The following is a 12350-nucleotide window of genomic DNA, read 5'->3' on the forward strand; positions in this document are numbered from 1 at the left end:
ATTCTATGATTCTATGATTCTATTCTCCTTCACATTGCTGGAGGGATATTACAAGAAAGTATTTAAGGATTCATGCCTACTGATCTTCAAATGGTTGGAAAAATCTTTCTCATACATGCATGCATATGTACAGCACATAGTACATGATTCCTTTACATCTGAGATTGAAAAAAGGATTTTAGACTGTGGACTGTCCTTTTTCAGATGCAACTATATGTGGAAGCTGCTGAAAATACTTTTTTATTTTTTTTTTTTTCCTTGAGTATTCAGATGAAACATGGTTGTATAATACCAGCCCTGTATAAGCCTGGTTCATTCTTAATTGTTAGAGCTGGGTGTATTTTGCCTGGGTGTATTTTGCCTGGGTGTATTTTGCCTGGGTATATTTTGTCTAGGAAGTTCCACAGGCAAATGTGAGAGGTTTATTATCTTTGACAGTGAAATAGTAAGGAGAAGCTGGAAGGACAGAGTAGGAATTCTCTTCTGCTGGCATGTTTGAATTCAAAGTTGACTGCCCTCAGTTTTGTTGTAAATACGCAATTGCAATTTTATGCATTATGTTCCTGAAAATTAGTGAGACATGAGAGCCAAGTAGTGGGTGAACTTAAATGTCAGACACATAGAACATCAAGGATATTTTTTGTTCAGTAAAATAGCCTGTGAAAAGAATGCTTAAGTGCTCTTTGCTTGGAAAGGACAGATATTTGGCAAATATTTCTGTTCTTGTAGAGAACTGTATGGTTACAAGGTCTTTTCTATTTTAAAACTTCAATCCTCTTTTCTCAATATAACTTTTTTGGGGCGAGGTTGACTTTCACTTCTGATCACTTGTGGAGGTATGTCCACATCCACATTCCAGCCAGTCATCATTTTTAGATAAACTTAACGTCACTGACTTTGATAAACCCATTACTCATATGTAATGAATTACATGCATGCAATGGATGCAGTCAGTATGTTGAGAGTGTCCCAGTGCAGTACATGTATGCACATGGGGTGTCAAAAGTAATCCAAGTGATGAGGTCATTTTTATGTAATGGCTATCTGAATGTCATAGATAACCCTTGTAAGATAAAAATATTTGTCATTAACTTTGTCTTAGTTGTCATTATGGCTTTCCTTTGAGAAGTGAGAACTTCTCTTATCCCTCTTGGTCTGAAGACAAATGCTTCCATCAACTCCTCCTACAGTTCTTAAATTGTTTTCAGTCATAAATTTTCATGTTGCTCGGTTGATGAAGGCTGCACTTTAAGTGGTGTTATCTGTTACTAAGGTACTACGACAATCTTTGGACAGACTGGGTCTAAGGAACATTGGCATCATCGCTGCGGATGGAGATTGGAACATTTCAATGGAGATGATAGTTGATCCCTATCTTAATGATGCTGTTGAGGTAGTCGGGTAAGTGTGGGAGAGGGAGGAGTTTTACACATTCCTTATTGCTTCATTTCTGTATGTAGTCTTCAATCTCCATTTTGAGAAGTCAGATATTTTTATTTCATGCTTCCTAGCCATTCCCAGTTTTTTCATCATCATGTACCGTGGTGACCGATTACTCTCTTCTGGCTTCCTCTCTTCTTTCAGTTTAGTACATGTGTAAGGTAACCTTACCACTCTTCCATCATTTTTTTGAAGTGTTCAGTTAGGAGCTATGTGTTAGGCTTCTTATCTTAGCACTAGCGAATGACAGGAGACTTCTAGCTAATCTGCACATGCATCTTTAAAGTCAGAAAGACCTTAGGACTGAATTCTTGGTCTGCAATCTGTTTTAATTTCAGGTGAACTTGGACTTTTACAATGGGACTTACCACCCTGGGACTTTCCATGCTTGCAGCATTCCCTGTTACATGTCCTTTGTTTGAGATTTTTCTGGCCACGTCCTAAAGCTAGGAGTTTCTGTTTGTTGCTTATATCTGTTAACAGATAAGTTAGAAGTTCACACACAGTAAAGTAGAAGTGAAAACAAGCATCCAAAGTTTGTTTTTTAAAACTAATACAACCATCTCAGTTTTAGCAGCTAGGAATGCCCACTGTTTGTAGTTCTAGCAAATGGCAACTTGGTTGTTTGCCTGCACTCTTGCTCCACAATATGCTTTCTTACTACCTTGTTTCTGTCAGCTGGCTTGGTACTTATTCTGCTGCTCTTGCTTTCTCAGTAATCTCTGATTTCTCAAAACTATAAATAGGTTTTTAAAAATTATAGCATGTACCCAGTGGAAATGACCTGTACGTGTATAAATTGTTCACTTGTGTTACATTTAACTTGCTTACCTCTGTTGTTAACCTTACTGTGATGAGAACATGGTTATGATCACTAGCGTACCATTTATCCTCATCTATATGTAAGGGGGAGTGATGTGCTCGTAATTGTTTAAAGTAATGCATGGTTCAAAGGTTATAGCAAGTCAGTTAAGCAGGGATTTTATAAAGAAACTGCTTTCATATGTGTTGAGCTTGTAGATGCTGATCACCTGGAAGTGACTGTCTAAGAAATACCAATTATATTGAGGAACTAATTTGGTTTAAAAACTTATAACCTTCTTAGGTTAGGCAAGACTTGCACCTCAACAAGTTACAGTGCATTATGAAATGTTTTAGTTATGATTTCCATGCCAGTGACACTTGCGGAATGAATGCACTGAGTGTGTGTGGTTCTTATTTCTTTGGGAACTTGACAGAATCAAGGCTAGAAGTACCTGTTTTTGTGTGTAGCCTTTAGGACCACGGACATGTTTTAGTTGTTCTTTAAGATGTAAGTTCTTTTTGTCAGAGGTTTTTTTTGAATGTCATATGAATTTTTCCCCAACTCCCCCACCACTGCTGAGCACAAAAAATGAAGAGTTAGCAGAATATTTCCTGTGCAATACTGTTGTTATCTGTCAAGAAATGAAGATTAGAGAAATGAGAACACCATGTTTCTCAGCCAATGCTGACTTTAAGGCACCAACTAGCAAACAGTTCTTGCTAACCTAGACAAAGATAAAAGTATTTAGGCATCTGACCTTCAAATGCTCAAGTTCAGAAAGTTGCTAAAAGTACACTGTATCTGTATGTCTCTTAGATAACTGTGTCTAGTTATTTGCAAAATCTGCTAGTCGATCTGGTCTCCTAAATAGTCTTAAATTGTTTTCTCAGAAATCCTTTCCTGTACATTGTTCTGTAATCTCTTTTCAAGTATAAGCCTCTCTGTGACTCTTTCTTAGTTCTTCTACTTTGGAATAGAAACCTGGGATTAAATTTATATTGTTTCCTTTAGAAATTATCAAGATAATTGAAATGATTGCTTTGGCATCCATCCACAAAAAGTAACTGACCTTTCCCTTTCTTTGTGTTTCCTTTCATTTTCTTTTTTCCTTTCCTTTCTTTTTCACATCAGGTAATTTTTACCTTGATACCATTGCTCCCCATGGAGCTTTATCCCTGTTTGAAGCATATCTAAGCTAGATTTAAGGTAAAGTTTCTATGTCTGTTTTTTCCCCCTGCATATTTGCTGTCTACTGGCTTGTGATTTGAAAGATTAAGGACTTCACATTTTCTTAGAATGAAGGCTGCCAAGCTGTTATTCAGTGTGCTTCAGTGTCATTGGTTGAAGGAGTGGCCTTCCTGAACACACTGCTTGCCATCATTTCATACTAATGAGTTGCAGCACTTGCCATTGAAAACAGGAATTTTGTTAGAAGAAGAAAAGAAAAAAGCCCTTATCTGCTACTAAATCAAATTACTTACAAAATTGTAATATAGTTAGCTGTGTTATGTTTTGCTTCCTTATTTTGATTGCAAGACCATCTTCCCTACTGTCTTTCTATGTTATTTTGATAGGTGCTATTTCTGTGTTTGTATGGTATATATTCATATTACCTTTCTCCTGGTATGTATTATGGCTCAGTACTACATCTTCTCTGATAGATGTGGATTTTGTTTGCTGTGTTTAACAAAGCCTATAGAGGCCATAGCTCTATTTGGCAAGTCCTTTCTTAAAGGCCTATATGCCAGTACACAATTAGACTTGAATATATTCCACAATATTTTTTTTCTGATGTTTATCTAGAAATGGACAAATTGAAATTTTTTTCCATAGTTCTCAATTATTTAAGTTATCTTTGACTTGTAAGTCATTATTAGTGGACAGTAATTGTATTTTGGGTGGTGGAAAAAAAACCTGCCTTCATCAGTTTTTATTTACCAGACAGAACAAATCATATTTTATTTCTAGTAGATGTAGCATGAGTCTTTTATAATACAGTGATCAAATAGCAGAAATGATTGCTACCATTTCAGTTGCTCTTATTTTTCTGTCTCCTAGTGTCTGTCATTTAAAAAAAAAAAAAAAATCGTGGTAAGTCTTAATGAACAAAGAAGATGGGTGATGTGTTGAAGAGCTATTTGTCAACGACTGTGGTTTTGTGTAAGGGGTTCTTATTCTGTTGATTTTTCATATAGTTGCAACTTTAGAGGAATCATTAGTCTTATGATCCAGGAATACTTTCTTAGTTCAATAGGAAGAACAAGTTCAGTTCACTGATATTTGATGTCTCTGAGGGAGAAAACATTTGCTGTTAGAGAGAAAATGAATTAACTATGCTAAGTTGGTGGAAGAATAAAGATTAATTATAGAAAATACTGTCTTCTGGGTTTATTTTATACTTTTGGACCATGCTGCTTACGCCATTGTTTTAAACAGGATTTTTGTATTACATGGTTCAAAGCACAAGCTAGAAACTTACTTTTGGATTTATGTAACTGATCCTAAGACATAATGTTTGTCTCAATTTGAAACAATAGATTTTACTGATAGGATAGCCTTGTCTTTTTTTTTTTTTTTTTAAATGTCTTGTGTCTGGGGTTCTTATCTGTAATTAGATAGAATTATTGACTAACTTGGTTTGTACAGGACTTCTGGACATCATCTAGTCGAACCCCACTGCATCAAGCAGGTGCAGCTGGGTCATGGTGCTGAGGCTTCTTCGGCTTTAATATCTTCACAACCCCTTTGGGCAACTTATTCCACATGTTTGACCATACTCATGTGTTTGAGGCTTTTTTTGCCTTTTTTTTTTTTTTCCCCCTTTTAAGTTCTTATACCTAACTGAATTTTTCATCAGTCCACAGTCTGTACTGTTGCAAGGGGTTATTCTGTCCCAGATGTAGGACTTCATGTTTGCATCTGTTGAACTTGGCGAGGTTCCTGTCAGCCTGTTTTTTCCAGTCTGTTAGTTCCCTAGTAAATAACAGCCCTCCTTTTCAGCAGATAAGTGGTGTTATGGGTTAACCCCGGTACTCAGCTCAGCCCCGCACAGCCACTTGTTCACTCCTGCAATGGGATGGGGGGAGAATCAGAACGGTGAAAGTGAGAAAACTTGTGGGTTGAGATAAAAACAGTTTAATAGGCAAAGCAAAAACTGCGTGTGCAAGCAAAGCGAAATGTGGACTTTCTAAGTTTTATTAAAGACATCAAACAGTATTGGCACTAACAGCAGCCTGTGAGGACATCGCTAGCAATCTGCACCCTGGTTGGACTTTTCTGTCCACCTTGGTGGGAGACTGTGCTAAAGTCAAGGTATATGACATCCACTGATTTTTGCCTTGCCCGAACAGGTAGTCATCTTGTCGTAGAAAGCAGTTGTGTTTGTCAGGCATGATTTGCCCTTGGTAAATCCATGCTGCTGTTCTCAGTCATCCTCCTATCCTTCTTGTGCTTGGAAATCGCTTCCAGGAACACTTGCTCTGTAACCTTCCTGATGACTGGGGCTAGATTGATGGGCTTGTAGTTTCTCAGATCCTCCTTCTTGAAGATGCGCATTAAAACTATTTTTCCCTAGTTATCAGGAACCTCCCCTAATTGCTAAATACGTTAGCTTTTGTGTGTATGTTAAGTCTGAAAACTGCCTTATTCTAATGGGACATGTAACAGGAAAATACAATGCAGAAGTAATAGTAACATGGTGTTCAGATAAAGGTCTTAAGACTTTGGGGCAGGAAATCCTGACGTTTCAGGCTACTGGCAGACTGCACATAAGCTAGTTCAGATTCTGATCTGTGGAAAAAAAAAATAATCTTGCAGCACTGTTTCCTGCAAGTAGTGTTCTGTGTTAGAAAAGATTATATATAGTAGAAATATACAGAATGATTTGAAGGTAGTTAACATTTGATGTTACCTGAATTTGAAAGTAGAACAAACCCTGTTTAGGGAACGTCTAGTCTTCAAGAAACTGCATAGTTAGACTCGGTCTTATGTGACATTTTAGATTTGTTTCATTGAATTTCAAGGCCTTAAAATGTCTCTAGGGAAGTGTACAGTGGTTGTAGTTTTAAAACTTGAACTAAAACACAGTTGAGTAATAAGATGTGTATGTGTCTGAGGTTCTCGTTTCTTGTGTTGGTTGTGTTTAGGAAGAGCTGATCTCATTTGTATTGCTTCACTGTTAAACTGAAATAGTTGATTAGCAGGGAGAATAGGGGAAATCAACTCCTTTTCTTAGTTAAATATTTACTGTGCTTTCACAAAGTTTGTAAGTTATAATTCAGTTTTCCTTGCCTGCTGTGTGGTTCTTGTAGCCTAGCCCTCAGCATTGTAATGTCTAAGTGGCTGATCTGCAAATAGAGTATCTTGCATGAAATATGATATGCTTTGTCTTTAACTTTATCTGTAGTTTTTTGTGTAAGAAAATAAGAACTAAATGTTTTTAATTTTTCCTCTTGTCATGTACTTTGGGGTTTGGCATGGTAGAGGAAGAAGGTGTCCTTTTTTGAAGGCGTTTTATGCTTGACAATGTATTACATTTTGTTTGGTGTAACAATTGTTGTCCAAGTTGTAAAGACAAGAATTGGAACATGACTTGGTTTTGAAATGTGTTCGAATAGTGCTGAAGAAGATGCTGCCTTTCCCAATACAAATTTTTGACAATTTGAAAATCTCTTCTTATTTTTTCTTCCCCCCTCAAAGCTATTGAGATACACATTGGATAAGCATGGTCTACAGCAGGTGAGGATCATAGCCAGCGATAGACTGTGGGAGCCCATTTCCTTTGTCTTGCTGCTTGACTCTGAGCTTCGTGGAGTGGTCGATGTGATTGGGTAGGGGGTTCTCTCTTTTTTTTCTTCTTTCTGGGTGGTTTGTTCATAGTTTGTCTTCACCTTGCTTATTTGTAACTAGCACAGCCAAAGCTTTCCCTCTCTATACTCTTACCTGCAATTAAAGGGTTGATATTCTGATCTTCCTTGCTAATTCACATCAAATCACATGGGCCATTGCCCTGGTGACATCCTCAACACTTTAATTGAATTGTGAGTCTCCTGTCATGTGGAAGATTCCTATTGGCTGTGGTTGCACTTTTGATGAATTGAAAGTTTTTTGGACAACCCTGTTTATTCTGAGAGTTGTTTTGGTTCCTGTATTTGGTACACAAGAAGCGCTTTAGCTTTACAGCTTTGTATACAGCCTTGTATTACTGACTTCCACTGGTCTGTTACAGAAATGAGTGTGATCCAGAAATGAACTGGGGCCATGATTCTTTTTTAGTTACAATAATGTCTTGCTTCTTAGTTCCCATTTTGTTCTGATGGGAAGGTTGTATTTGGAAAGCCTGCAACCAGCTCACTTGTTTTTCTAGTGCTGGGTTTCACCAGATGATGCTAATATTTTTGCAAAAGCAGTAGACTAAATTTGAGATTGATTACCGACTTGTCTGCTGAATGGAAATGTGTGTAAGACTTGCTCATTAACTTTTCTTTTTATAGTAGCTCTAAATTTTAATTATTTGGTTTCATAAACTTGCCTGATGCAATCGCGTGCTTCAAATGTGGCTGTTCCTTGCTTCAACTTGAGTCTTTTTCATTCATCCTTATATATCTGACCCATGGGAGGTGTAGAAATGGCAGCTTTCCCTCCAAATACAGGTAGGCAGTCAGTGCCCCTCCCAAATCAATCCCTCCCCCCATTCTGAACAACAAAAAGTATCCTGACAGATTTTTGCAAGTGGATCTTCAATCATGTGTGGATCAACAAGTGAAAGCAATTCTGAACTCACTCTGAGCAGATGCAAATCCACTGTAATTACCATGATCCCAACATAGTGGGCATGCTTCCTTTCTGGTTTTTGGCAGCTACAAGTATGCACCCTGAGTCAATTCCTGGAGCTCAACTGTTTTTACACTATCTCAGTAAGGAGTAGTTGCTTAACTCTTTGCAAGTGTAAGTTTTTTACATCCCTGCTCTGATTCAGTCTTAACAGGGAGAGGAAATACTCTCTTGTGTAATGGATAATCAGTTGGCTACTGGACATTTAGTGGTGCACCTCTCCTCATGGTATCTTTTTAAAGAAAATTGTTGGCTTTTTTATTTGAAACTATAAAAAGTATTTCAGACAGCCAGGATTTTACATGAATGTACGTAAAATCAATTTTGGACTTGGTAACGCAATTTGTGATCTGTGAGGGCTCTTATCAGACAAGCTAGATGGGAGATTAAAGTTGCTGCTGTTGTTTTATTTTGCACTGTTTGCATGCAGGCTTCATCTACAAGATACTGTAATGGCTAAAAATTAGAGGGAACCCTGAAGATGCACTGTAAAACTATTAATAGATGTTCACCCACATAGGGATGACCCAGGTCACCAAAGCTCTTTATAATGTGGTATTTCCAAAGAGATTTTCAGAGCTATTACAGTTGTATCAATTTTACCAGTGAAATGAAATATAATGAATTATAAACAAGTATTACTCCTACTTTGAACACATTTAAATTACATTGTAGCTCTTGAAAACAATGTTTTTCAAGGATGGGCTTGCAAATTCCACTGCTACTTTAGGTGTGGTACTTGTTTGTAACACAGTTAAACCAGTTAAGATTTTTGCATGCTCTACATTTAGAGACCAAGCTGTTCTGACTCTACGTGCTGAAAGTCATCCCCCATCCCGTCCCGCACCCTTCCTGCTGTTAACTGAAAAGAAATAGGAAGTGTTTAGACAGTGTCAGTGAGTTTAGGATTAACACCTTTCATTTTCATCTAATATAAATTTAGTATGTCATCAGGTGACAACTCAGTCTTTTTGATTGGAAGCATCAGTATTCTTAACCAGATCTGTTCTAAACACAGATTTGGTTGAATGTGTTGCAGAAAACCAAGCCTTTTAAAGTAATTTGTTAGACCTAATTATGGCCAAGTTAATAACCTAAGAAAAACATGACAATGTTGTGACATTACTGCATGATGGAATCATGACGTAGTGCCTGTAATAGTGGGAATTCAAGCTGTCCCAAATCCCTCCTAGGCCTGTGTGCTGATACAGAATGAGAAGTAGGAAGGATAGTGGTGTTAGCTGATGATTTCTGTTTCCTAGAGATGTTTTTGAGAACTAGATTTTGAGGTTTTCATAGGTAGCACTTTTCTGCAAAGTTTCATTGTAGTGATGGTATTATATAGGCTGATCTTTTTTAAGATTTATTGAATTTCTACAGCCTTTTACTGATGCATGAGAGAAGAATGGTTGAAAACCCTGCTATTTCTAGCCTGATTTTCCCCTTTGGGCCACTGCTATATGCAAAACAAAAAATAACACAAAGTTTTTTTTTTTTTGTTTGGTTGCTTTTTAACTAAGTTATCCAAATGAAGTCACTGTGGGCAATTATGCGAAGCAGCATTTGCAATCCAGAAGTAGAAGAACTTTCCTTAATTAATGTTACTTTGTTAATATATCTGATTTAGCTTAGCTGCCCGACACAGGCAACTGGGGATTTTTTCCCATTGGGGTTATATTGCTTCATTATCTGCTGTATAAAACACACTTAATCTCATAATAGTTAATATTTAAAAAATACTTTGTTACCACTCTAACAGCTAGAGGCCCTGATGATGAACCAACCATCTGCTGGTTCCAGAGAGACTGAAAGAAGGAGGGAACAATGAAAATACTTTTTTAGTAAGTGATAGTGGTTTGAAGAATGCAAACACAGAAGTAATAGCTGTTGGTAAATTTTTCTCTTGCAGTGATAACAGGTTTAAACTTATGTGTTGATTTTGTTGTAATTCTGTTGCTACTATTCCTGTCATTACCTTTTCTCCACCAAGATCCATTCTTTTTCCCTCTTTCATGATATAGATCACTTTTCCTCTCTCTTTGCAATGATCTTCTGTTATAGTGTGTCTGACTGTTATTTTGAGCAGAGAATCCAAAATCCCACTGCTTCTGCTGAAGCATCACATCTATAAGAATGATGCATAAACTCTACTCCAGTTCATCTTTTCAGGCAGCAAGAAGGCTAGGTGTTTAGGAGTCTGTGGTTTTTCCCGAAACATTAATCAGGATACTCGAGTCTCTCTAAATAGTAGTGGTCCTTGATTGGACCAACCATTTCCTGAGAGTAATTGGAGTATAGTCACTCCTTTGTAGGAGTTTTAATTTCCACTGCAGCAAAAATATTGGTTTTACTACTGAAGGAGCAGAGTATGCTGTTCTGGACACAGCTAATCTCCTGTCCTTTGCTGCACACCTTGTATTAGTTGTTGAGGCTGTGGAGTAGCACAGGATGTCTTGTATTTGGCAGAGATTTAAGAAACAGCTCTTCAGGATATGGAGTGTAGAAAGACAAATTATTCCTTCGTTGCCTTGCCTTTGCAAGCTACACACTTTCTGCCACTAAAAAAACCTTTGCTCGCTAGTCAGGTAATACTTGTATTTCGAAGCCAAAGGGGAACTATACAGTAATGTGTACAGCAGAGAAGGATGTAGCTAAAATCTCTACTATCTGTTATATTATCATTAGTGAAGCTATGTGTGAAAGACTACAACACTGTGAAATGGCCCATTGTCCAGCAGGGGGAAAATAATGAAAAAAAAAAAAAAAACAAAACCAAAACCAAACCAAAACCCAACAGTCAGCCTAGCAAAAATGGTATTTCCTGTCACAAGTGTATCAATTTGTCAAGTTTCAGCCTAATAGTAAAGGAAATATTTATGCCTTCCTTCCCAGTGCTCATAATTTCATTTTAGTGTATATATTTAGTGTGTTCAATGAGTGTATACTAAGTGAGGAGAAAATCATGACCCTGTTTTCTGCAAGTGATTTGAAAGGTTTTATTTCAGACTAATTTAGCACACTGAATCCATGTTGTGATTGAGTATAATCAGTAGTCTTCATTTGGGAGAAGGCGTCTCTCCGTATATTAAGGAAGATCTTGGAAAGAAAAATAGCTTTCATTATATGTTTCAGTTATTTTCAGTTTACACCTTTAACTTTTATAATCCAACTAGCATGCCTTTTTGAAACCTGAGTTTATTTAAAAGGTATGCAAAATTGGCCAAGTTCTTGTTTAGGTCCTAAGATGCTCATGCAATTAAGTTCTTAGAATAATGCCTAGTACTGTATCTTACTGTTGATTTTATAATTATTTATAGTTTTGTTTAAGATAGTACAAGGTAGCATGTATTTTCTCTATTTAGCACATTACAGTTATGAAAATCTTCAAGGTCAATTTCAGGATGAAGTTTTGCTTTAGCAAGCTGCAGAAATTACACTGTGTATTTAAAAGTAGGTTTACTTACATGCTGGCATGTATCAGAAGAAATCTTCTACTGATGCAAATACAATAATCTACGGAATATTATAGTGTGCTCTTGTTCCTTTTTCTTCTATCCTGTTAATATTACTCCAAAGAAAGCTTGTTTTTAGGTTTCAACTTGGAGGAGGTGAATCATTGCTACTGTATGTACTTCCAGGCTTTGATTTTTCTTTTTGTGCTAAGTGCTCATTCTTTTTGAAATACTGTGTAGGGCTCACTATCCTGGAACAAAAACAGTGCCAAATGCCTTATTAACTAAGAAGAAACTGTGGTCTTCAGAAGATTACAGTACTTTCAATGATGAAGTAGGTGCAGGCTGCTGGGCTCGGATCCTGAACCAAAACTACGTGAATGGAAACATGACCTCGTAAGTGTTGTGCACGGTTGCTTGCTTGCACAGCTTCATATGTAAGAATTGTTTAAAGTACTATATAACACATCTATCTGCTATGGTAAGATAGTAGGTAAACTGAAACTCTCTCCACTGTCCGTTTGAATTAAAATATAGTAAGGTATGAAGTCCACTGTCCTTACCTCTTTCTGGGGTAGAAGTCCCACAAGTTTTAATGCATTTTTGAGTTACTGTTCCACAGTATCTAATGGCTTAGGTGCCTTTGAGACTTTGATGATATTTGTTAAAAAGAGAATGTTCTTAAGAAGAACTAACAACATGAAAAACATTGGAGGAATATAACAATAAACTATGTATTGTATTTAGAAGTTATTGTAGAATAGTTCCAAGTCCGTATATCCAATATTGAGTTATCTAGACTTTTATATTGAAAACAGAGT

The 12350-nt window shown here is 36.9% G+C and overlaps 1 protein-coding gene across 1 annotated transcript in view; it reads left to right on the plus strand.

Annotated features, from left to right (window-relative positions):
* Positions 1 to 1273: 1273 nt before the first annotated feature.
* The window catches only part of GALC (galactosylceramidase), a gene marked incomplete at its 5' end in the record, with an annotated part of 24597 nt that continues 13520 nt past the window's right edge, over positions 1274 to 12350 (plus strand). The window contains 2 exons of the mRNA XM_009704829.1: positions 1274 to 1401; positions 11770 to 11925. Coding sequence (XP_009703131.1) covers positions 1274 to 1401; positions 11770 to 11925 — 284 coding nt within the window. The remainder of the gene's footprint in view (positions 1402 to 11769; positions 11926 to 12350) is intronic.

Source organism: Cariama cristata, unplaced genomic scaffold, assembly GCF_000690535.1.
Source record: "Cariama cristata isolate BGI_N322 unplaced genomic scaffold, ASM69053v1 scaffold11547, whole genome shotgun sequence".
Classification (NCBI taxonomy): Eukaryota; Metazoa; Chordata; class Aves; order Cariamiformes; family Cariamidae; genus Cariama; species Cariama cristata.